The sequence below is a fragment of the Oreochromis aureus genome, linkage group 11 (genome assembly GCF_013358895.1).
Source record: "Oreochromis aureus strain Israel breed Guangdong linkage group 11, ZZ_aureus, whole genome shotgun sequence".
In the NCBI taxonomy this organism is placed as follows: Eukaryota; Metazoa; Chordata; class Actinopteri; order Cichliformes; family Cichlidae; genus Oreochromis; species Oreochromis aureus.
In genome coordinates this window covers 371,234-395,649 of record NC_052952.1, presented here as the reverse complement: position 1 = coordinate 395,649, position 24,416 = coordinate 371,234, and the positions used below count along the sequence as shown (strand labels likewise).

General features: G+C 42.8%; 1 protein-coding gene and 1 pseudogene across 4 annotated transcripts in view; one reads left to right on the top strand and one right to left on the bottom strand.

Annotated features, from left to right (window-relative positions):
- Window positions 1–24,416, top strand: part of ascc3 (activating signal cointegrator 1 complex subunit 3) — a 146,178-nt gene that overhangs the window by 61,344 nt on the left and 60,418 nt on the right. For all 4 annotated transcript variants that reach the window (XM_039619361.1, XM_039619363.1, XM_039619362.1 and 1 more), the window contains exons 9-11: window positions 1,957–2,160; window positions 4,074–4,214; window positions 15,488–15,652. In XM_039619361.1, the coding sequence (XP_039475295.1) occupies window positions 1,957–2,160; window positions 4,074–4,214; window positions 15,488–15,652 (510 nt within the window). The remainder of the gene's footprint in view (window positions 1–1,956; window positions 2,161–4,073; window positions 4,215–15,487; window positions 15,653–24,416) is intronic.
- Window positions 7,129–7,536, bottom strand: LOC116314648 (annotated as a pseudogene).

The following is a 24,416-nucleotide window of genomic DNA, read 5'->3' as shown; positions in this document are numbered from 1 at the left end:
GTGTGTGTGTGTGTGTGTGTGTGTGTGTGTGTGTGTGTGTGTGTGTGTGTGTGTGTGTGTGTGTGTGTGTGTGTGTGTGTGTGTGTGTGTGTGTTTGTAGTGTGTGTGTGTGTGTGTGTTTGTAGTGTGTGTGTGTGTGTGTGTGTGTGTGTGTGTGTGTGTGTGTGTGTGTGTGTGTGTGTGTGTGTGTGTGTGTGTGTGTGTGTGTGTGTGTGTGTGTGTGTGTGTGTAGTGTGTGTGTGTGTGTAGTGTGTGTGTGTGTGTGTGTGTGTGTAGTGTGTGTGTGTGTGTGTTTGTAGTGTGTGTGTGTGTGTGTGTGTGTGTGGCACCAACTGTCCTTCACAGTGGCCGTTTCTGTCCTTATCAGAGGCAGTGTGAGATTGAGGGCCATCACCCACACTCTGTTGCCATAGTGAAGGCAGACAGAGGCCAGGTTGAGTGACAGCTGGTCTCAGCACATACATTCGTCCTCCTTCATGCTTTTTAATTTTCCAGTTTCTGTTCACGCTGAGGCTGAGTCACTGACACGGACTGTAACTGATCACCTGTCTGACTGCATGTCAACACAATGAAGAGAGGAGTCTGCAGCATGTTTCTGTCATAAAAAATGCCGTTGCGAGGGCGACTGCACTGAATAGTTGGCATTGGCCCAGATCTAGTTGCCAAGGGCAACCAGGCAACCAGTCCAGAGCTGCGTCAGTACCTACCAGGGTTTGTTGTACAGGTATGGCCCTGTAAGTCTTTACATTCCCACAGTTTAGTTTAACAACACGACCTGATTCTGCTCAGTTTATCTGAACCCAAAATACCACAAGAGTCACATTTTACAGTCACAGTGGGAGGTTATCACAGTGGGCTGGATTCAAATATCCTGCCTTTTATTTAGCAGAAAGGAGCATGTTGACCTGCAGAATTATTCAGTGCACATGCATTATGAATTCAGATTTTAACATTAAATATGGATGTTGCCAGTTTATTTGATGGAGAATATGTGTATGGCGGTTTTGTGCTGACATTAGAAAACCAATGTCTTCTGGCACACGCGCCGCCCGTCAGTCATGACAGAATATCACATGTCTAAGATTCATGGCCTGTATATCCAGAAGCTTCACGTCTGGACACATGTGAATGGATGAAGTGCAGGACAGTGATTCTGCTGGTCTCTTCAAAATAAATGACAAACAACATACATGTGACAACTGATATCAGTGGCTTCAAATAGGAATTACCAACAGCATTGTTACTTTATTATTACTCAGCCACATGGATCATGTTGATACATGGATATAAATTCAATGTAATTAGACTGTGTTATATCTAAACATGGGCAGCACCTCATCAGTCAGTGTGCTAACATTTTATTGAAAATAAAAAACACAAATATGACATTCAGAAGTATTCACAGTGTGTGTGTGAAAGTCCTGTGTGGATCTCCAGACTGCACAGGCTGACCTGCAGCTTCAGTGTGTTAGGGATGTCCAGGATAGCTAAGTGTCATGGTGAAGACTTTCCTCCCTCCTGTCCGTCTGTGTAAAACCAGAGACAAGAATCATCAGATGATAGCCAGTGTTTAAAGGTGCTTAATCACTAATCTTTATTTGTTACAAAGTGATAAAATGATACAATGATTGTTAGCGTCTACCTTCCTGTTGCATATCAAGGGGTGTGAGCTTGTGAGGGGGGCAGGGGGCGGGATCTGTTATGTCCACACCCACTACAGCACACATGTGGGTTGCAAATACATCTCCTGTGCAAGATGACAGGATGTTTTGAATGTGTCTTTGCTTCTGTGGTCCTTTTCTGTTTGTTTGATTCACAGACACTCTGTACAGACACAGGTCGGTCACAAAGTAACGCAGCACTGCTAATCACACATATTTGAACACATGGTTTTCAGGTGTGTCCTAGTAAATGGGGTGTTAGTCGTAATTCTGTGTGCTTGTCTTATTTCCACAGATTGGGCAGCTGGTGTTCAAGGGCATGAAGCGCCTGAACAGGATTCAGTCCATAGTGTTCGAGACGGCCTACAACACCAATGAGAACCTCCTGATCTGTGCTCCAACCGGTGCTGGCAAGACCAACATCGCCATGCTGACAGTTCTCCATGAAATCCGTCAGCACTTGCAGCCCAGTGGTGTCATTAAGAAAGATGAATTCAAGGTGTGATGCTGGCATATACACACACATCAGATACACTTATTAGTGCTGTTTATGCTGAAATGGCTGTAGTATACTGATCTGTCAAGGAAAGATGTCTTTGTGATAACTGCTTCCTGTTTGTAGTGTCACTCCAGCTCGGAGCCTTTGAACACGAGTCCCGGAGATTCAGTTTGCTCCTTGGTGAAATTTCACACAAGCCCTGCAGGGATTCAGATCACTCGCTGAGATTTCAGGCAGGGAGTTAATAGGACTGCTCTGATAGGCTGAAGTCAAGGGGAGCTGGAGTTATGGGATGTTACTTCCTTTAAGATGCTTAGATTGTTCTGTTGATTTGTACAGTTTCCGTGTTGTTTAACTCCAATAATAATGTTTACCTGGATTGTCTTGTGAGTCTGAAAGGATCTACAGCACTGATGATGCTAAATACTAGAGCAGTCAGTCTAATGGTACCATCTCATGCTGTCATTGCTGAGAAGGGAACGAGCGAAGAGCATCAACAGACAGGAAGTGTAAGGAGAGAGCGGTGGGCAGTTGGCACCGCCCACCAAACCATTGCTTTTTGGGGTTCTCTGATGTTGGCTGCACAGAGCAGCTGTTGTTACTCTGATAGGTACCAAAGCAGGTTAAATGGGTGTATGCTTCCTCACTGGGCAGGGGTGTATTTCTGACTTTGGGTCGAGTGTTCCCTTAATTCTTGTGAGAAGTGTGCATTATTACCTGGAACAGGCCTTATCTACAATCAGCCAATGACATTTCAGGGATGGAAAATTGCAGATTGAAGCACTTTAACAGTGAGTTTCCTGCCTTACAGCTGTAAAAGTTCACATCTAATGTGCCTGCTGAGGGACTAAGTGTTACTTTGTTACATGTTACAGAGGTTTGACGTTTCATAAAACAGCCTTTGTATTAAAGGTTGATGCTAAATGATTTTTAAACATTTTCATTCACAGAAATGAGCCTGCATTTATTCTGGGCTGACCTAATCAGCCTCATGTTCACACAGCTGACACGGTTTATGTGTATGAATGTGTCTGTGCTCGAGCAAAGAGAAAGTAGTCTTTGCTGACTACTGAACAGTCGAGACAGTCCTGGTGTTTTCTTCAGACTGAGGCTGAAGCTGACCAGATGGACTGAGTGATGATCCAATAAGCTGCACTAGGGTCAAATGTGTTAGCTGTTGTGATGCATTGGATTTGACTGACAGGTGTGATTGATTGTTTTTGATATCAAATTTTATTGGTGAATAAAATGATGACCTCATTATTATGAGCCACCTGAGAAAACAGCTCAATAGTGTCACCAGAGAAAAGCTAAAAATCACGACGGGAATTTCGGTGTTGGAGACGGCTTAGATGCCGAGATCAGCTGTTTAAGATTGAGTTTTTACAAAATAATGGCAGAAGCATAATAAAACAGTTGATTAACGTACGCACTTTAAAGCCACACGGCGCTCGTCCCACTGTTTCTGGTCTCATAGTTAGCGTTCAATTGTCAGTGCTGGATTTAGAAAAACAGAAGCTCACGGTGGTCAAAATGGAAAATAGCAACAGTTGGAAGCAGACTCAGTGTTGACAGCTTGGTCTAAAAGCACTGGTCTTAAACCCAGTGTCAGATCCACACACACACATCAATAATGCAGACATCCAGAGTCTTTGTTCTGTGTATAAAAGCGCGTACACACTCTGACAAACACCAGCAGTGACAATAGCTGCTTTTCATACATCACCATTACATTTTATCCATGCGAGTGCTGTAATATTTCACAATAAACTGATTTGTGCTGGTAGCTGGGGAACAAATGATCCTGCCCCTCTTTGCTCATTTATCACCACAGTGTCCTTTCAGCCCCGTCTACAACCTTCCTCCACTCTCTCTTCTCCACTCACATTCATTTCACGCCGCTCTCTCTGTAGATCGTATATGTGGCTCCAATGAAAGCCTTGGCGGCTGAGATGACGAACTACTTTGGTAAGCGGCTGGAGCCACTGGGCATCACTGTGAAAGAACTCACTGGAGACATGCAGCTTACCAAAGGGGAGATCCTTCGAACACAGGTACACACACACACACACACGGCTCACTACACACTGCTACACTTACACGTCCTCTAGCACCCCCAGCTGGATCGGGTTAGGACATCGTCCTTAAAGTATATCTGTACATACTGAGCTTATTACTCACCTGTAACTATGATCATCAGTCTGACACATGTGCAGGTCATGAGTGAAACCACGCTGTCTAACAGAGCACAGTGAGTGTTGTTCATATCTGTTATTATTGTTATGGTCACTGTGTGTGTGTAAGTGTGCTGATGTTGTTTAAACAAAGTCTGACAGTGAAAGGATTTGAAAAGGTTGATCATACACACATGTAACAGTGTTACACTGTAATTCTTCATTCGGTCCCACTGGCAGTCCAGGTTCAGGGCTGCACTGTGGATTTGGGTTCAGGGGTGTTGATAAGGATTTTCATTTTTCCGTATCAACACCAAACCAGCGATGAATCCAACCATGTGCGGCTGTGTAAGGCTGTGCTCAGAGATACACTCTCCTGCTGATGGTGGGATATGTAGGCAGACCTCCAAAAACTCAAATCTAAAACGAGAATGTAGGAGAACATTGTTCCAGTAACACTCTCCATGCCAAATAAATAAATAAGACTTGTTTTTAATTTGGTCAAATGTTGCTTCAAGGTCATCTCCTCATGCACCTTTGGACCGCTGTTAGCCTGCACTTTACACAGTCCTGCTCTGTCCCTGTGCTTTTGCCTCTCATATAAAGGTGTTCTCATATACTCATTTTGGAGACACGATAGGTGTTGCAGGGAGGCAGATCTGGTGAATAATGCAGGTGCTAAGTAGTGAAAACCACTAATGCTGAGGGTGGATGGATGAATGATCGGTGTCATTCATCTATCCACCCTCCCTCCACTTATCCTCATCAGGGTCACAGGGGGCTGGATCCATCCCAGGGACCGGTCAGCGGTCACAGCCAGCACACAGACAGACACCCGTGTGAACTTGCATTCACACCTCAATTTAAACTCATTCATCATCCTAACCCCACTAACTGCATGTCTTTGGATTATGGGAGGAAGCTGGAGTATAGTCTGATCAGGCACAGCATCACGACTACCTGCTAAATCGTGCTAAGTTGTGAGGTGGGGCTTCCACAGATCAGGCGTGTCTGTCCACCACAGGAGGCCAAGTCAAACCTCCAGCTTGTTGTTGTGCTCCTCAAAGCATTCCTGAACCGTGTTTGCTTTGTGACAGAAGCTTTATCCTTCAGTGTGCTGAGAGAGGCCCTAGCATCAGGGAGTGCAGATGGTTAGTGGATATCAACAGCAGATTTGATACAGATAGGGTGAACCCACGCTGTCATGCACTCCTGTGAGGTGGCTGCATGCTAATAGAGCAAGTTTCACAGTGAGTTTAATCTACACTGATGTTATTCATGTTTTTCATTATTCTAGTCAAGCCTGGTTCTTGTTCTACCTCACCACCTGTATTTAGACCTCACTCTGTTCTCCAGGTCAGTTCTCCCTGCTGACCGCAGCACTTTATCTGACCACAGTCTGTAGTTTGTTCTGTGTCCTGCTCCACAGTCCACTGTGTCTGTGTTTCAGTGGGCTAAGCCTGACTGTAGACTCGACTCTACTCAGCCACTCTGTGTGAATACAGATAGCAAGAAAGCCAGAGGTGAGAGTCTGTGTCACAGCATTTAGAAGTGTTAAAGCCAAATGCATTGTTATTGTCCACCGTATGCTGCAGGCTTTGGTGGTGTCAGCCTGCTCGCCTGTGTTCAGCCAGTCTGTGCACTACCACACTGTGCTGTTAGTTAAAGGTGCACTGTCTATTTAAATACAGAACTGAGCCATAAAAATGCAGTTTAACTGCTGTTTGTTTCTTTCCAAGCTCCTTGGAATATGACAGACGCTGTATCGTGGACTACATGCAGGAAACAGCCAGTGTGAATAATGACGCATGTTCACTTCTTAAGCTGAATTTCATGTTTAGTAAGTTTAATAAGTGAAATACTGGTGACATTTTTAATAGTAATAGTTCTTTAGGGTTAAATGAGTTTTTTCTGTGTTAAAGAAGATGGAATGAAGCCAAAGAAAAGATGATGATGAGAGAGTTTAGTCCTGTGGCTGTGAGAGACGTCGAGGCTGTTGGATCCAACCTGAACGGCACTTAGAGAGGGAACACTGGGAAAACCTGCATATCTGTTAAATCCAAAGGAGTTGGATTTAACAGATCGCACAGCTCAGATTTACCATTTATAAGTCTCATGGGACTTATGAATACAAAGTGTGTGTGTGTGTGTTTCTGAAATGAGGCCAATTCCAGCTAATCTGAAGGTGTTTTAAAACTGCATTTCTATCAGGTCATATGATGAGATTACACAAAGAGAATGATTAGTCAGATTCAGAGCAGCCCTGCAGCTCTGCTTCACTTTGAACTCTCTCTAATGCCTCCGTTTCACCAGGTTATTTGTCGTGCATTTGCACAAAGTGTTGGAGTGCAGAGCTGGATCCACGTTTAGTGGGCCTGAGTGATGTCATGCTCTGTAACCTTGGTTTGTTTCGTCTCCCCTCGGTCCCATCGCTTCTTTCATCACACACCTTTGATGTTGATAGCAGAGCGGGCTTCCTGCCGTGACAGTGTGTAAGGAAGGGAAGCAAATACTTCTAAGAACTTTTGCTTTATTAAACTTGCATGTTGTGCCCTTTGACCTTTATCGGGATCATTACACAACCATCGTCAAAGACAGCACATCAGATAAAAGAAGGAAAATCACCGACACTGAGATTCAGGGGACAGTTTGGATTTATTGCAACCACATTACTGCTGATACATGTGTCAGAACAAATACTGTGCAGTGAGAATGTCACAATCTGGGTAAAACAGCTGCAGTAAATATTTGTAGTATCCTGAATCTTTATTTATTAAAAAAATGTACACGGGGATTAACGGTAGGACTTCTGGTAGCAGGCGCCAGCTCCAGGTCCACCAAACTTCTTGGACTCACAGTGACGTGGATCGGCAACCGGCAGGGTCCTGTCGTACTGGATCAGGATGTCCTGGATCTCCTTCTCGGAGGCCTCATCCACATCCTTCTGATAGTATGCAACCAGGACTGTGGACATGGCTGGTGGATGGTGTAGGTCCGTGCGATGTGTCCACCACCCTCCACTCTAGCAAAAGCAGCAGCACTGGCTCCAGGAGCTTGTTCTGGAGCGTAGCAGGCTCCACCCTCTCCTGAGGTCTGCCGTTCACCTTGATCAGGACGTTCCTCCTCCTGCACTGGGAAAATGCTGTGGTGGGTTTTTACCTCCAAACACCTGGACGGACTCCAGAGGACCATCAGCTGGCATGTTTCTGAAACACACAAAGACACCACTTAGTGTCTGAATATGCATATACCGATGAACAACAAATAACCCAAAGCTACAGGTGAGAGTGGAAGAGAGGGAATCGGTGCATCGTGGAAAGTGCTCGGCCAGCCTCACCACTCCTAAGGGATGACTCGGTCCCCTCGCGCCCCTATTGGTGCCTGGATGTCTCTGCGACCTCACAGGTCATCACATGTCTTCCTGTTGAATCTTTGTTGTCAAAAACTTTCTTTGGAAAGTGAAAGTGAAGGATGCATTTCATGAGTTTGTGAAAGGATGAATCACATGTTTGTCTCCCTCACTGTGTTTCTTACACAAAGTGTAATCCCTGAATCCCTAAAACAAAGCAAATCCCAGAGCTGTGATTCAGAGTTAAAACCATAGTAACATCATAACGTCACGTTGGTTTGGATTGGCATGGTTTCATATAAAGACGTGACAGTAAGCAGTGTAATGATTGTAGAATACGAATACGTCGTTAACATGTTTGAACACTCTGCTGCTCTTTTCTACTAGTTCACCATCACTTTCCTTTTTATTTTATTCCTCCCACTCGTCAAATCCAGCGTCATCCACTCACTAAGCAGGAGGAAAGAGCAGCAGTTCCCACTGAAATGATTTTTCCACATCAGAGTGTAACGACGTGCGCGCTCGCACAGACACGTGCACACACCAGAGTGGAGCTTTGAGAAGGTTCTCATTACAGTTGGCCTTGACAGGCTGTTAGTTGTTAACATATCACAATGTAGTGAACGTTTTTCTCTAACCGACCCACTCCATCGTCCACCCGCCCACCTCATCCTCCTACGTGCTCCTCTCTCCGTAACAGCAGAGTTACTATGGAAACAGAAAGAGTTTGGAGGGATCCTGCCATGTGGAAGCCAGTGTGGTTTGGACGGCATCCGGGGACGTCCGGGCACCTTTGCTCTGTCCAGAGGGGAAATGTGAGTTAATGACAGTGAGGAAGGAGCAGCGACGCAGGTTTCTGTGAGAATGAGTCAGTGTTTCCTGGTAAAGGGAAAAGTAAAACAGCCTCCGTAAACTGGGCTTAAAAAAGGAACAAACTGCAGGTCGGTGAAACTGTAAAGACGGAGCCCATCAAAGCAGCTGAAGGAAGATCAAGTCATTACTGAAATGCCATGCTGGACTGAGTCACGGCACTTACTGTAAAGATCATTTATTCAAGTGATCATCGCTTCTCTGATGGTCTCTCAGCGATTTCAGTAATTAGTATTTAAGTGCTGAGAGTTGGCGAGATGTGTCGTGGCGTTGCTGCACGTGTCCGTGCTAACCTTAGCCCGTACCAGTGAGCAACAATCTTCCTCCCACTCAGGCAGCGACCTGCAGGGATACACGCTGATGTGCATGTAGCTGCAGCTGCTCTAAAAGACTGGCACTTCCTGCAGATTAAAATGGCCAACTCCAGCTATTATCAGTTTAATGACTTGTTTGTGGTAGTTACAGAAATAGTTTGGTGTATTTCATTTCCCCCAAGGCTGAAGTGGACATCTCCATGTGGTTTGGTTCTTTTTGGAGCATTTATGATGGAATCAATAACAATAATAATAATAATAATGTGACCAAACAACGTGTCTGCTGTGTGTGTTCATTACACCCACAGTGACTGTAGGTGAAGCAGAGACATGAAGGGATCTGATCTGTTGTCTATAGAAAATATTACAGTCATCATTTTCAATTAAAGTGCAATACAATAAAAAACTGCTGTAATGACCATAAATCCAGCAGCACCGAGGCCTAGTTTATGTTTTAAGCACTGACAAAACAGCCGTGGCTCCGTGTGCACAGCAGCTTATAATAAAATAAACCAGGTTTATTGAATGAGAGTAGTCACAAAGATGAAGAGAGAAACGAACGTGACTTTTAGAAACCTGTGTGAAAGTTTGTAAAGTGTGTGTGTTATGAAATGTGTAAAGATCACGAATAAGGAAAAAATCAACAATTCATCAAACGTACCCGGCACATCCAGATAAATGGCACAGCACAAAGACCCGTCTCATATAATGTCTAATGATATGGTAACAAGGTTTCCTTGGAAATGCTGCAGGAAATGTCACTGGTGTCTCCCAATGCTGAACATGTCTCAGCCTAAGTATTCCCAAAGGGGGAAACAGGCATTCATCTATGCACCTGCCAGGATCGGTGAGGAACGTCAGCTTGGATGTAACTAAACTAATGTTTTCTGTCCACACATCAACACAGACTGACCATAAATCATGTGAAGCCGGCTCGTAGTCTAAGAATCCAATCAATCATATTTATACTGCACTCAGTAATTAGCAGCTCATTTAAAGAAACAATGGACTTGTCAATGAGTTTAGTTTTTTGTAGTAATTAAATCAATGGGTTGCTTTTTGGATCATTTCTGTGGTGATTCCCGACCGTCTGCATCCAGTAAGGCTCCTGGTCCTAAACCCTCGGCTGATCGGGGTGAATTGGTTACATATTTAAGCAGGTTGTCTTTTTGCCAGGTCTCTTTACTCTAATTCAGTAATTAATGTTTGAAAAGAACAATTTTTCTAGGCCACTTTATTTCTCATGTTTGGGAATTTGTCTGATTAAACTGTCACATTTGAGAAACCTTAACTTACACTTTTCTTCTATGAAATATGAAGAATGAGTCAGTTTAGAGGGTTGATTGCAGTCCTAGAGCGATCATTTGATTAACTGGCTAAATAACACCATTAAGGAAAACAATTACATGTTTTCTCTGCACCTCCTCGTGTGTGTTTGTAAAGCAATTAAAAAAGCACTTTGGCCTCTGCTCCATTTGCCAGAGCCTCCATTTAAATTAACCGGTACGTCCAATTAGGAGCATGCGCTTCTTTTCCTGTGAGCGTGCCAGCCTCTAATGGCTGGATAGATTGATTTAAATGCAAACTAGAGGGAATTTAATGAACTGCTTTTACAGGAAGACTTTAATAGGAATTTGCACATCCTCCAACAGGTTCACACTCCATTAATTATGCATTGTAGTATTTTTTTTCCTTAAAGAGACAAATATTGCACTGGAAGCTGTAGATACGAAGAAGTATGCAGAGAAGCTTTCTGTTGTCATTTGATGCAGAGAGATATGCTGATGCTGTTCAATTTAATTAGTCTGAGAGGCAAACTAGCAGCGTTTATACTGATCATGCCGTCACACAGCACAGACTCACGTCATCGACGGGCACAGGGTACGTACTGTAACTCAGCACACAGTGGGACAGTCTAACATCTGTCATTACCTTTTATTACTGTGATGGAGCAGATCTGTGGGCAACTGGGCATTGACCACCCATCAATCTAAGATCATCTGTTGGAACGACGCTGCTTTGGTTTCAAACAGCGTGGGAATGAATCCACTCAGGGAAACTCCAGTCTTGGTGTGACTGATGTTCTAGATGTTTCCAGATCTGTTCGAGTAAACAAATACCAGCTGATTGATGTGTGTGTAAGCATTATGCCAGTGCTAGCACAGCTGATATATTCATTAGTGACTTTTCAAAGTGGGCGTGACCAGTGCTGTCATAATGTCACCAGGCGCTGAGAGAGATGAGAACAGATGATGTGAAATCTATGAAAGTGCACGTTACCGTGACAACAGTGAAATAAATTCATGTAGACAGTCCTGCATCTCCCCGCTAAGTAACAATAATCTGTTCAGTTCTAGGTTTGTTTGTCTGTTGTTGTATTTTCGGTTCCGTTCATAAACTTGTGAGTTCTTCCAAAACCAGCGTTTAGCCAGTGAGTGTGATGGATGTGATTCTGTCTATCAGAGTTGTGTCAGCCGTTTAGGGATTTCAAGCTGTGGTGTGTTTATGGGCCTTCATCAGGTGACTGACCTTGACTGATGCTGATGCTTTGGGTCATTCTTACTTTGTGAAATCTTATCCAATCAGTTTCTTGTCCTCTGAGTTAAAGTAACACACCTTTGTCTTGGCTGTTGAGAACTGGTCTGGATGCTGTGAAGAGGTTTGTATTAACCAAGGACAGAATTTTAAAGTCATCCACTTAATTTGTGTTTTGTGATTTTGTTATTTAAATCGGGTGTTGCTGAGCTGGCCAGCACGTTCCTCCTCTTTACTGTACCAGACTGTTTATCTGACCACTCCTAACGTTTCTGTTGGCTTTACTTTGTTTCCTCAGCCTAATGAGGGCCTGCTTCTCTCACACTTGTGCTCATGCTGAGACTGAAGAAGTTTAACTCTCCAGCTCTCATACCTGCTTAGAATCAGTCAGGGAGCTGAAGGGAACAGCCTTACTTGTCGTCGTGTAGTTCTTGTTCAGCCTCTGACGGTGGGGGGACAGTCCTACTACACTGTGGGCACAAGCTGCTTCTTCCTTAAAGTTTGTCAGGATTTCTTTGAGGCCTGACTGAACACTTTCATGGCCTCACTAAACTCCCACTCTCGAGTCTTTGCCTCAGCAGGCCCAAAGCTGTAATCCAGCTGGCCCAGGTGACATTGTTTTCACAATGAGCTCACCCGAAACCCTGGCTGATTGTGACCCACACCCATTTTCACACCTTGGCTCATGTGATTATGTTGAGGATCATCAGGGGGTCCATTGTCCGTCTTTTGGGGGAACACTTCCACAGGGTTTAAATCTGGGACTCTCCACCATTTGACCCTAGAACTGAAGAAGCTTCTCAGGTGAGAGATGAAATGTCTTCAAGCAACTTAAAGAAGTCCAGACGCTTTTCTTTCCAAGCTCCTTAGACTGCGATGACCTGGATGACTGAGAACCTTCACAGACAACAAGAGCTCTAATTCCTAGGATGGAGTGATGTAACCTACAAACACTTTTACATGTAAATACAGTGCTTTATTATACTATGAAAATAAGGTACAACTCTTCACACTGTCACTGTGTGTGGAGGTATTTGGGTATATGTGGTCCCCATAATGATCTTATATAAAGTGATCATTAGTGCTGTTGTTTTGCTGTATTCAGATTTCTGTCTACACATTTTTTAAAGTTATTTATTTTGATGAGCATTCAGATCTCTGAATGAATCCAGAATAAAGATCTACCACACGAGATAAGGCTAATCAGAAAGGTATTGGCTGAAGCACGCGCTTATTGTGCAAAACCTTTAACAAAAGATCGTTTAGGAAGCAGCTCATTTACATCAGGCTCGAAGCAAAAGAGCACAGCAAAACTAAACTTCCACCTTAGATAAGTCACTACATTAAATTACATTTCATAACAATAATCGCAAAACAACCAAGAGTTTCAGTATTATTATTATTGCTCTTCTTCATTCATGATTTATAGAAAATGAACTACACCTTTTTAAGTCACTGTCACAACTATGCCACACGTTAACTCCTCTAACAGAAACAGATCTCTGCTCTGTGTTTGTCCTTATCTTGTGGGGCGATCGTGGCTCAAGAGTTGGGAGTTCGCCTTGTAATCGGAAGGTTACCGGTTCGAGCCCCGGCTCGGACAGTCTCGGTCGTTGTGTCCTTGGGCAAGACACTTCACCCGTTGCCTACTGGTGGTGGTCAGAGGGCCCGGTGGCGCCAGTGTCCGGCAGCCTCGCCTCTGTCAGTGCGCCCCAGGGTGGCTGTGGCTGCAATGTAGCTGCCATCACCAGTGTGTGAATGTGTGTGTGAATGGGTGAATGACTGGATATGTAAAGTGCTTTGGGGTCCTTAGGGACCATAAAAGCGCTATATAAATACAGGCCATTTACCATTTATCTTGGTTTGGTTTTAAACTGACTTCAAACAGCTTCTGAGCACTGCGGCCATTTTATATTCAGCTAAATCATAACATTTGAGGGTATTCAGATTAATAAGCAGGATGTTATTTGGTTCCATATAGCTTGATTTATAATTCTTAGAGCTCTTTTTTGTAACTTGAAAATAGGAAGAGTATTAGTTTTACATGCATTAGCCCGTATCTCTAGACAATAAGTCTTATTTGGAAACAACAGAGAACAATAAAGTGTGTATAGTGATTTCTTGTTCAGGACGAGCTTTGTTTTGTAGAGAATAGCTTGGTTATTCTCTACATAGCTAACAGCTAATGGTTTTTGACATGTTTTGTTTTCACATGGTTTATATGAGACTTCCAGCTCAATTTATCATCAATTATCACTCCAAGACATTTATTTTTACACACTCTTTCAATTTCAGTTCTATCAACCCTGATTTTAGATACATTTTTCATTTGTTTAGTGCCAAAATAATACTTTTTTTTTCATATTTAACAATAACTTATTTATATCAAAACAGTTTTTTAGTATATTTAACTCCTTTCCCACTGCAGTCAGAAGTGTTGTAGGTTTTTACCTGATTAATACAGAGTGGATCATCAGCAAATAAAACACATTTATATATAATATGAATCATTCAGGGCCCAGCACAGAGCCCTGAGGAACACCACAAGTTGCCTTCAACTGATTAGATCTTACATTATTGATTTGCACGTATTGATCCAGGTAACTTTTCATCCACGTGTATGTGATCCCTCTTATACCATATCTCTCTAGTTTATTCATTAATATAGTATGATCTATATTGAAGTGTGTAAAGCACCAACAGTATATTCCTTATTATCTATTGCAGTAAATATCCGCTCTGCAAGTTCCTCTAAAGCTGCATCGGTTATCACTTAGGAGATTATGTTTCTCAATATATTTATCAAGTTTATTAACAAATCATTTTTCTAAGATTTCTGAGAACTGTGGGAGTGGTGATATTGATCTGTAGTTGGTAAACTGACATCTCTCTGTTTTTATGGATGGGAATAACTGTTGCTGTTTTCATTTTGGAGGGAAACGTACCAGTTTGAAAGGACAGATTACAGATGTATGTGAAAGGTTGACTATTCTATAATACTTATAACTAATATCATGTCAGTACTGAAGTGTTTTCAGAACATCAAGTATTTCTCTGTGAGTTACAGCACCAATAAACATGGAGGACGAAATCTAATATGGACGTGTGCAGGTATATATGTATGTATGTCTATACATTGGAATAGTTGTGTTAAGCTATATAGTTTATGTCTTGCATATTTCCACAACCATATCCTTAATCACATAATGTGTATGCTGCTGTTGTATATAGTGTATTATCTTATTTATTTTTTATTTGTTTGTATTTTATTTGTATTTTTTGTATTTCCTTCTGATATCTGTACCTGAGCTGAGGTAATGCAAAAATGTCCCCGCCGTGGGATCAATAAAGTCTTATCTTATGTTTATTTAGTTCATTATTATTTCTTGACTCTGGAATTTCTTTTGCTACCTTAAAGCCAACATGTGTAACAGAATCATTCAATTAATTTGCAATTTCTTTAGTTTTATCAAGCACAATATCTTTATCTGTTCTAAAATATTCTGGATGATTCTTATTTTTCGAGCCTTTTTTGATTATACTATTTAATAACCTCCATGTTTCTTGTGTGTTACTCCTGCTTTGCTCCAATAATGTGTGGTAATATTCTTTCTTACTTGTTCTTACAATATTAAATAATCTATTTTTATATGACTTGTACTTTATTTCTGCATCTTTTGTCCGCTGTTTAATAATCTCTTATATAGATTATTTTTCTTTTTACATGCATCTATCCCCTTTGTGATTCATGGCTTATTTGAGCTGTGATGCTTTCCAGTGATTTTCACTAAAGGACAATGTTTGTCATATAGTGAGATTACAGTTGACAAGAATGCATCATGTTCACTGTTAGTCTTCATTTACAAAAACCTCACTGTGTTCCTTTAACTCCGCCTGGAGGGCAGCAGTGGCTCGTGTCGTATCATGTTTGATTCTTTTGTTTAGTTTTTCAGGTTTACTGGTGTTGCAGTTCCTTTAGTTTTACTGGAGAAACATACATTTCATTATAGAACAAGTTCTTGAAGAAAGACAGAGGGGGAAAAGAAATGCACGATAATCTATAGAGGAACTTGTGCTGTTTTCAGATGTTGGTGACGACTCCGGAGAAGTGGGACGTTGTGACCAGGAAGAGTGTTGGCGATGTGGCTCTGTCACAGATTGTACGGCTCCTCATCTTGGATGAAGTCCATCTATTGCATGAAGATCGAGGCCCGGTTCTTGAGAGTCTGGTGGCCCGGACCATCAGACAGGTTAGTGTTCCTCCTCGTTCCTCCTACACTGAGGTCGCATACACAGTGGTGGAACAAAGTCTTTGTCCCGTCCTCATTTCATATTTTTCACTTAAATGTTTCAGATCATCAAACAAATTTAAATATTAGTCAAAGATAACACGAGTAAACACAAAATGCAGTTTCTAAGTGAAGGTGTTTATTATTAAGGGGACAAAGTCCCAAATGTGATGGCCCTGCTCTGGTGTAACTCTGGGATCTCACGTCTTTGAAAAGCTGAGCAGTGATGAAAGGACTCCAGCAGTTAGTCAGCATTAGGGATGGGTACCGGTGTCAGTCCTGACATAAACGGTAGTAACCAGACCGAAAAGCAGCGCACATTTCGGTGCTTTATTTCCTGAGATGTCATACACTTTGGATTCTAGCCAATCATTTTACGTTTCCGAGGATAGTAGGCGGGGCCAGGTACGTACGTTCTTTTAGAGCAGAGCTACAGATTAAAAATGCCCAAGGCGAAGCGATCAAAAGTCTGGCTGTACTTCACAGCAAAAGATGCAAACTCAGCAGCCTGCAACAAGTGCTTTAAGCTGATACTGTGATACTGTCAAAGGAGGTAACACCTCAAATCTGATGAAACACCTGGCGACGCATAGCGTTTTTTTAAAGCCGAGAAATGCACCGTGTTTGATAGCTTGCTGCGAGACCTCACACCGAGCACATCTACTGCGGGTGTGGTGCCTGTTATCGGACCGGAGTTAGCAACATCCCCCAAAAACCCGAAGAGGAGACTCCTGGCCCCTAGCCCTGTCAGTGTAGCAGAAATGATGAGGATGATGATGGCAGCAGCAGCCGTTCTCCTCTGCGTGAGTAGCTTAATGTTGTTTGTGTGTAATTAACGTTGAGTATGCTAACCACGTTATTACATTAATGCATGTAAGGTGAACTAGCAAACACCGTCGTAGTTACATGCGGCTGTCTTCTTGTTTGATGGCAGATGCTCCCTTCACCCCGGCCAAAAAGGCTAAAATGACCAAAGAAAAAGTGGGAAACAGTTAAACATGAGAGGTTTTTGGACAAAGTTTGTGTTTTTTCCATTGTTTAAGCACTGCTTCCAGCCAAGAGTGAGACCATATATGCCCTATAGCTGCAGAAAAGCCTAACATTGTTATCTTCTTACAAAAAAACAGCTGAACGTGAGAGGTTTTTGGACAAAGCGTGTGTTCTTGATTCTTTAAGCATCGGTTCAAGCACCGTTTAAGCACCGGCACCGTTTCAAAAGTACCGGTTTGGTACTGGTATCAGATAAAACCTAAACGATACCCATCCCTAGTCAGGTGGTAATTCTTTCTGAGAGTCGGGTCTTATTGGGACCTTCTTCACCACCTCAGTGGTGTACGTTTCCCACATCAGGTCCTCCATGACGCCTCGATGCATGCTCAATCATCCAGGTGAGAAAATCCTAAAATGTGGATTCTGTTCATCTGGATGTTTTCAGGGGTCCTCCCTGACTCTCTCAGACCTTCTCCACACAGACCCCATCGATGGTCTTTGTCTTTGTGGTCTTTGTGGTGTTCAAGACCAAGTTGTTGTTCCTACATCACGCTGTCAGCTGCTCCACCTCATCCCTGTAGGCGTCCTCATCCCCCCAGAAATGAGTCCCACCACCGTCTGCAAACTTAACAAAGGTGTTACTGTGGTGGGTGTGGAGCAGTGCAGCTCCAAGTGGGACAGAGCAGCATGGACGCTGTGGCCACAGTGTTCTCTGTAGGCAAAGCACATTACCTCATGTAGCTGATCCCACTTGATAATTTACATTTTTCATTAAATATACAGTCTTTGAAAAACAAGCTCAGATATTTGGTCTTTGTGTCCAGTGAGATAAACAGGTCCCAGTCATGTTTCAGATACATCCAGTCCTCTGGCATGTTGTTGCTGTGATAAACAATCATCAGTGCACTGTCTGAGCTGCTGATTCCCTGTAATGATGACTGACGTGTGCAGGAAGCTACCTGGATATTTCACATAGCGAGTGATTATCCAACTGTAGAAAGAGACAGAACTTAATTTCCAATAAGCCAGTGTGATGCAGTGCTGTCACATGTCAGTTCATGGAGGAAAGTTAATAAGTGGAGAAGTCTATTTTTAGCCTGTCACTGACTCAACCTTGCGTCTTATTCTGTGAACTGCATGTGGATCCAGAAAAATCTGCCATAAATACCAAATACATTTCTGAATGTGTCCTTGGCCCTGAATGATCTGACTCAGTGTGCACCCAGTTCATGAAAGCCTTTAGATTTGGATCATACATGAAACACACAGCAGCACATGTAGCCTGTTTAGCATAAATATGCATCTAAACACAGTCTTTGGATTGTATACGTAAGAGAGCAATGAGAGGATGAAAAGACGACGATGGATAAATCTGATGTGTGTGTAAATCACATTAGCAGTGAGGCAAAGGAAGCTGTCCATATGCATGACTGCTTTGTTCAGTGGTGGTTATTTATAGCAGCTCTTAGAGTTAATAATTCACCTGCCTGGCCTGTAAACCATCATCAGCAGTAATATCTTATCATCGCCATGAATCTTCACAAAGCCAGTAAAGAAGGGTTTGCAGTTATATACAAACTGTTTCTCTATAAAAACACAATGAAATGAAGAAGAGAGAGAGAGAGAAGAAAAATAGATGAAGGTAGAGGAGGAATTCATTTTAATGGGGCACAGTAAATCAGCATGCACCAATCAGAAGGTCAGTAGTTTGATTCCCAAAGTCCCAAAGTGTATTTGGGAGGATGCTGATCCCACAGTTGCTCCTGGTGTATTTGTCAGAGTGTGAGAGCACTCCATGAAATCTGTGTAAAGCCGTGAATGTTGCTCTAAGCGCTCAGTTAGAGTACCACATAGACCAGTCCATTTACCATCTTGCCCTAATGCAAATGTGATTGGAGTGATGAACCATTGACCAAGTGTTTGTGAGGAGGAGTGTGAAAATAGAGAATTGTGTGGTAAAGATGTCAGAGCAGAGAAAGCATGGAGCAGCTCTGAAACACAGCGGCAGGATGAGCTGCTGTGCTGTGCAGTGACTCTGACCTCTTTGGCGAGGTTAACCGCAAGGTAATTGAAAACTGGGCTGTACATGTGACCGCTGTTTATTCGGTTCACAGCCCATTTATCTGCAGGTTGAGCTGATATTACTGAAGAAGGGCTGACTGGGCTCTTTGTACACCTTGAAGTTGTGCTGCAGTGCACAAGTTTGAAGCCTCTTGACTGTCTGTGTAGTTGGCAGCAGACTGCATATGTGGTCAGGGCTTAACGATAGCTGTAGAATTAAACCAGAGGTATTAGCAGAGAAACACGGCGCTCATGGAAAGCACTGCGCCACAGCAGTAATTATGCTAGAAGTAGAACTTTCAAGGAAAAAGTTTTTTTAAGCACAGCAGGAAACCAGCGTTTGTGTTTTTATCCCTGGTGATTCTGTGCATGAAGGTTTAATCCCCACGTGACCGATGACATTCATTTACCAAATGCTTTAAAAACAGCTGCTCCAGTACCTGCTCAAGGCCCTTTGAAGGTGGCTGCTGATGGATGAGTTCTGATTCTACAGTATAAGGACTTAACTTACACCAAGAAAAGAAAAGCTTCACTGTTTCCACTTTTTATGCATGCTTAGTAAGTCAGTGGATCTTATTGAAAACTCATTTTTCCCTGTTACTGTTACGCTGTACTGTTACTAACAAAGCACAACCCAAACTATTCCAGTGTGCTGCTACACCAGAGTGTGGTGATACAGTGGTTAGCACGTTTGCCTCACTTCAGGAGGGTTCCTGTGTGAACCCATTTGGAACATTTCTGTGTGTTTTGTCTGCTTAGGTTTTACTCCCACAGTCAAAATACAGAAATGTAAAGTGGGGATTCTAAATTGGAAAACTGACTACAAAGTTGTTCATTAAATATCTGTTTATTTCTATGATACTTTGCTAGGAGTGAAATAGGTGTTGGGTGGCTGGACTAGAGCTATTCTACTTGAGTATGTTCTAAGTTTTTGCCATAAAGCTGAACAAGGAGCCTCTTTGGGCTTGGTTGGCCCAGGGGTCTCCTGAAGCAGAAAATGGGTATTGCATGCCCAAAGGGCTGTGGCACTGGCAGTTACTGAAGAAGAAAAATAGAGTCTAAGCACAGTTAAGGGAGGCCATGGAGGAATACTTTGGGCAGCCCACAAAGAGGTTCTGCCAAGCTGTTCGGTGCCCTGGAAGGACTTGACACGGGCCATTTGCAGTCAGGAAGGACAACTGATGACCTGATATTGAGATGCTGTTGGGTGGTGGAAAGAGTACTTCGAGGAACGCTTCATTCCTGTAAAAGTGTCCGACGAAGAGGAAGCAGAACCTGAGGACTGTGGGAAAGTCTTATGAATTACACTGGTATGCTGGCAGAGGTCACTGAGGGAGTTGAGAAGATCCCTGCAGCCAAGGCACTGGGTTTGGGTGGAATGCTAAAGACTCTAGACATTGTGGGGTTGTCTTGGTTAATACACCTGGAGCGTGTGCTCCAGTTACTGAGGTATTATTCTGCCCAGTTTCCCAGGCAAAGTTTATTTCAGGATGCTGGAAGGGAACCTCCAGCCAACTGTCCAAACTTGGACCCAGGAGGAACAGTGCACATCCGGTCTGCATGTGCTTTGTAGACTAGCTTACGACCCTGGAGGCACCTGTACTGCAGGAGAATAGGGCCCCTGCTGCTATGGGCCATTAGGTCCATGTATAACCAAAGGTAGAGATCTCTTGGCCCAAAGTCGAGCACCTTTTCAGTGGATGTTAAACTGTACCATGGTTGGCCCCTTTGTCCAGTGCTGTTCTTGATTTTCATGGACAATATCTCAGCCGGAGTGCGTCCACTTTGGGAAGCTCAGAGTTGCATCTCTGCGGTTCTGTTGGGTTCGTCAGAGCATGACCTCCAGCATGCCGTGGAGCAGTTTGCACCATCAGCTGGGATGAAAGCCAGCACCTTAAGTTTTCTTGAGATCTTATTCATTAGTGATTAGCAGGAATGCAGTTTTTTCTGCATCCCAAACCCCACCTAAAATCATGAAATCTGAGAACTAACCAAAAGAGTAAGATCATAAATACAAGGCCCCTCCTCCAGATGGTGACCTGGCTCAGTCTTAGAAATAGGCTGAGGATCTCAGCCATCTGGAGCAATCTGGGACTCGAGCTGCTCCCTCAAGTCTGTCCAAAGAAGCCAGTTGAGCTGGTTTGGGAATTTGGTTAGGATTGACTGGATGGGATTGACTGGGAATGCTTTGGGAACAGGAAAGTGTGGCTGTGGATTTTTGGAATATCCTCCTTAGGCTACAGCCATGTGAAAGATTGTGGATGGATGGAGTATAATTCCCATGGTCAGGATGATGCATGGCTTGGCTTCTGCTCTGACGGTCTTCATAACTGTTTTAGTTTCAGATATGCCAAGCTGACCATGTATAGTGCAAACCCAATTACTGTGTGTCTCATTTAAGGCTGGTAGTGAAAATGGTTGCATAACAGTTGTGTAACAGTTGTGACTGATTTTGATTTTTATAACGTGCAGTGTTTCATAATTGATAACCGACGTTACTCCTGGAATGTCTTGTCATTTCCGAAAGTTGGAATTTCTCCCAGTCTTCCTGTGACTGAGAAACCTGACAGGAGCTCAGAGGGCTCTGCCAGCTCTGTACAACTGTAGTTATTACAAAGTAGAAGTGCTGGCTGTGTGTAATGGTGGCACAGGGAATGAAGTATTATACATAATGTTTAATTTGTTTATACTTGGCTTCTAATATCGTTTCCTGGGAGTTGCTGGGTGGCACCTCCCTTCCTGTAACATTAAACATGTTGTGAACATGGCAAACGTGATGGATCTGGGAGTCTGTCACTAAAAAGCAAGACTTAATGACTTTTTAATGACCCAATCTGACACTGTGACGAGCAGAAAACCTGCTTGTTTCTTTTTGTATGTACGTGAGAACTTGTTTACAACGTGTAGTCCACCCTCCAACAGAAGATTTTGGGTACCGAGCGCCTGGCAGACCTCCCCCTCTTCCTTCATCTCCCTGTCCAATTATTGCCACACCTGACAGACTGCTATAATTGTTTGTGCTGAAGGAATTACGCTGGCTGCTACTGATGCGCTAGGTGCTTAAGTTCACATCCTCACACACATTAATATGGAAATCCCTGTAAACTAAATATTTGTCCCCCTTTTTATGCAAATGTCTTAGAACCAAGCCAGATATTGCTTTGATGTTTTGCTTCGAAGAGCTTTAGTTTTCACTGCCTTTTCTTGGCTCCGTATAGAAGCTACCAATTATGCCCTGCATTCAAGATAAAACTCCCTCTAACCTTTATGAAAAAAGCCTTTAATGTTACTGTGCTGTACAGCTTCTTCTGTATGGTTTAAGCAGCATTTGTGTTCTACCTAAGCTCACAGGCACACCTTTTATTATAAGGTTCATTTAGTGGAATGCTATTATGTTTAATGCTAGAAGAATATACAGTTTTTATGAGTTTGTTAAGTTGGTTCACCCATGAATTTCACTGGGGCAGATGTAGAGATACTGTGCTATTACAACATGTACTTGTCCTTAGTGCGCTCTTGTAATAGGTTTCTGTTGAAGCCCCAGACATGCTCGTCATGCACTATAAATTGATCCATTAAGTTACAAACTGATTACATCACACAGAACAGTACTCAGACTGAGGTCTAGCTTTCTGTTTTGGTTTTCCAGCCTGAAGGTTGTGGTTGTATGGAGGTGCATTGCAATACTGACTTCACTGCTGCTCTGAGAAAACCTAGAGATGCCACAATACCACGTCTTTATACCACTGCCTTGACTGCCTTCTGGTACCAATCGTATGCTCCCTTTTCCTCTCTGGAACAATGATCTAAGTTCTAGATGCCACTGGAGACACTAACCAGCCTAGCGTCATCTATGTTACTCATATCTTATCTTCCCAAAAGGTCAGTTAAGCATTTTTATGCTGGTTAATAGATCGTATTGATACTTTTTCTCCTGTTTTCTGTTTGTTGTCGAGACGTCTGTGAAACAAAGATGGCTCTTTAGAAAGTGGGACATATTGTTAAATACAAAGAAAGACACTGTCAGGACAGTCAGGGGCAAACAGCCAAACACCATATGGAGCTCCATGGCACTCTCTGGTATCATTTCTCTTTCAGTGAGTCAGGAAATGCTAGCAGCTATATTTTTGAAAGCAGGACACTTACAGGAACAAACACTATCAATACAAGAAAGAGAGGACTCTCAAAGATAAGGCTGTGTACTCATGTTTATTAGTGCTATAATAGAAAAACTGTGAGAAAATAAAATAAATCATTCTACAATAAATGTATCTAAAAAGAGAATTAAGGATGTTTTAGGAGCCTGCAGTACTGATAACAGATTAACTAGAAGCCATGATTTGAGAGAAGAATAAAAAAGGAAACTGAATTTATTCATTATTATGTTCAACACTGTTTCACAGATCGGATTCAAAATGATTAAGTAGCTAGCTTTCACATTGTATCCATTTATTTCAGAGAAGGGAAACAAAGTAGCGCATGCCTCAAGAAAGGTCATTTATCAATGTGTAGCCACTTCCTCTGCTTCTGCAACAAACATACAACCTAGAAAATACATTGTAACATTATTATCCAGCCTTATAAAGCATGGTGTTAGCAGCACTAGGAAGAACTAATCCTCTTTAAATGATCTGTTTCAGTATTTGTGGAAAGACACTTGCTGAGACATAAACTGAAGCCAGTGTCCCAGTCGTGGCAGTGTAACCTGGTATTACCTGCACTCTGTTTGAGCTACAAGGATCTCAAACACACAAATGACTTCACAGATATTAATTTTATTCCACTCATTACCCACTCTCCTTTAGGCAATTGCTTACTTTAGCTGTTAATCACAATGACCTGATGTTTCCCTAAAATCTGATTTTTCCACAAACGTACCTGAAACAGAATCCAGAGAAGCGGTTCAATTCCTATTTGTGCAATATAAAATGTACTGCAGCCTCTTTAACTCTCTGCATAATGAGCACAGTGCATGTCTATAGTGTGGAGGCTCCGCAGCATTGCTGTGAGTGTGCAGTGAAGCCCTGGTTGGGCCGCAGGGATTGGTTAGATCTTATCTTGATAGGATGGTTTGACAGGTACTGCATCACATTAAAGGCCTTACCAATCTTCCCTGTCACTTCCAGCAGGAGGCATATAGATAGGGCAGCCCGCCCTCTCCACCAGCACCTTCTCACCCACGTTGATACACAACATATTGAATCTTCTTCGAGTTTCAAAGACAGATTAAAGACACTAAATGAGCATGATGTTTTTTTTGTCCCTGAAGTCAAGGACATAGTACATGTCAAAGCTACTTCCTCCCTCCCCTTTTGTCCTGTAATTGGGGCAATAGCAAAAGTCTTTTTTCCACTTTTTGAGCACAATTCTTGACCCAGCCTGCATCAACGTCTTTGGGCTGCAAAATAAATTCAGCCCTAAATCTCTTTACAGCAACAGACAGTTCATAATTTTTATGAACTGAATTTATCGGCACTTCATCAAGTAATGACCTTCAGTTTGCACTGAGGTACTTTGAAGCCAAGTGCAAAGATGACAGTCAAACCTGCAGCGCTTTACTGGTCAGCTGTGGTAAAGAGAGAGGTGGCCATGGATATAGGGAATATCAGTCATTATGCAAATGTGCTGTTTATAAGGTTGGAAACCTGCAGACAGCTGAGACTGAAGAGGTCAC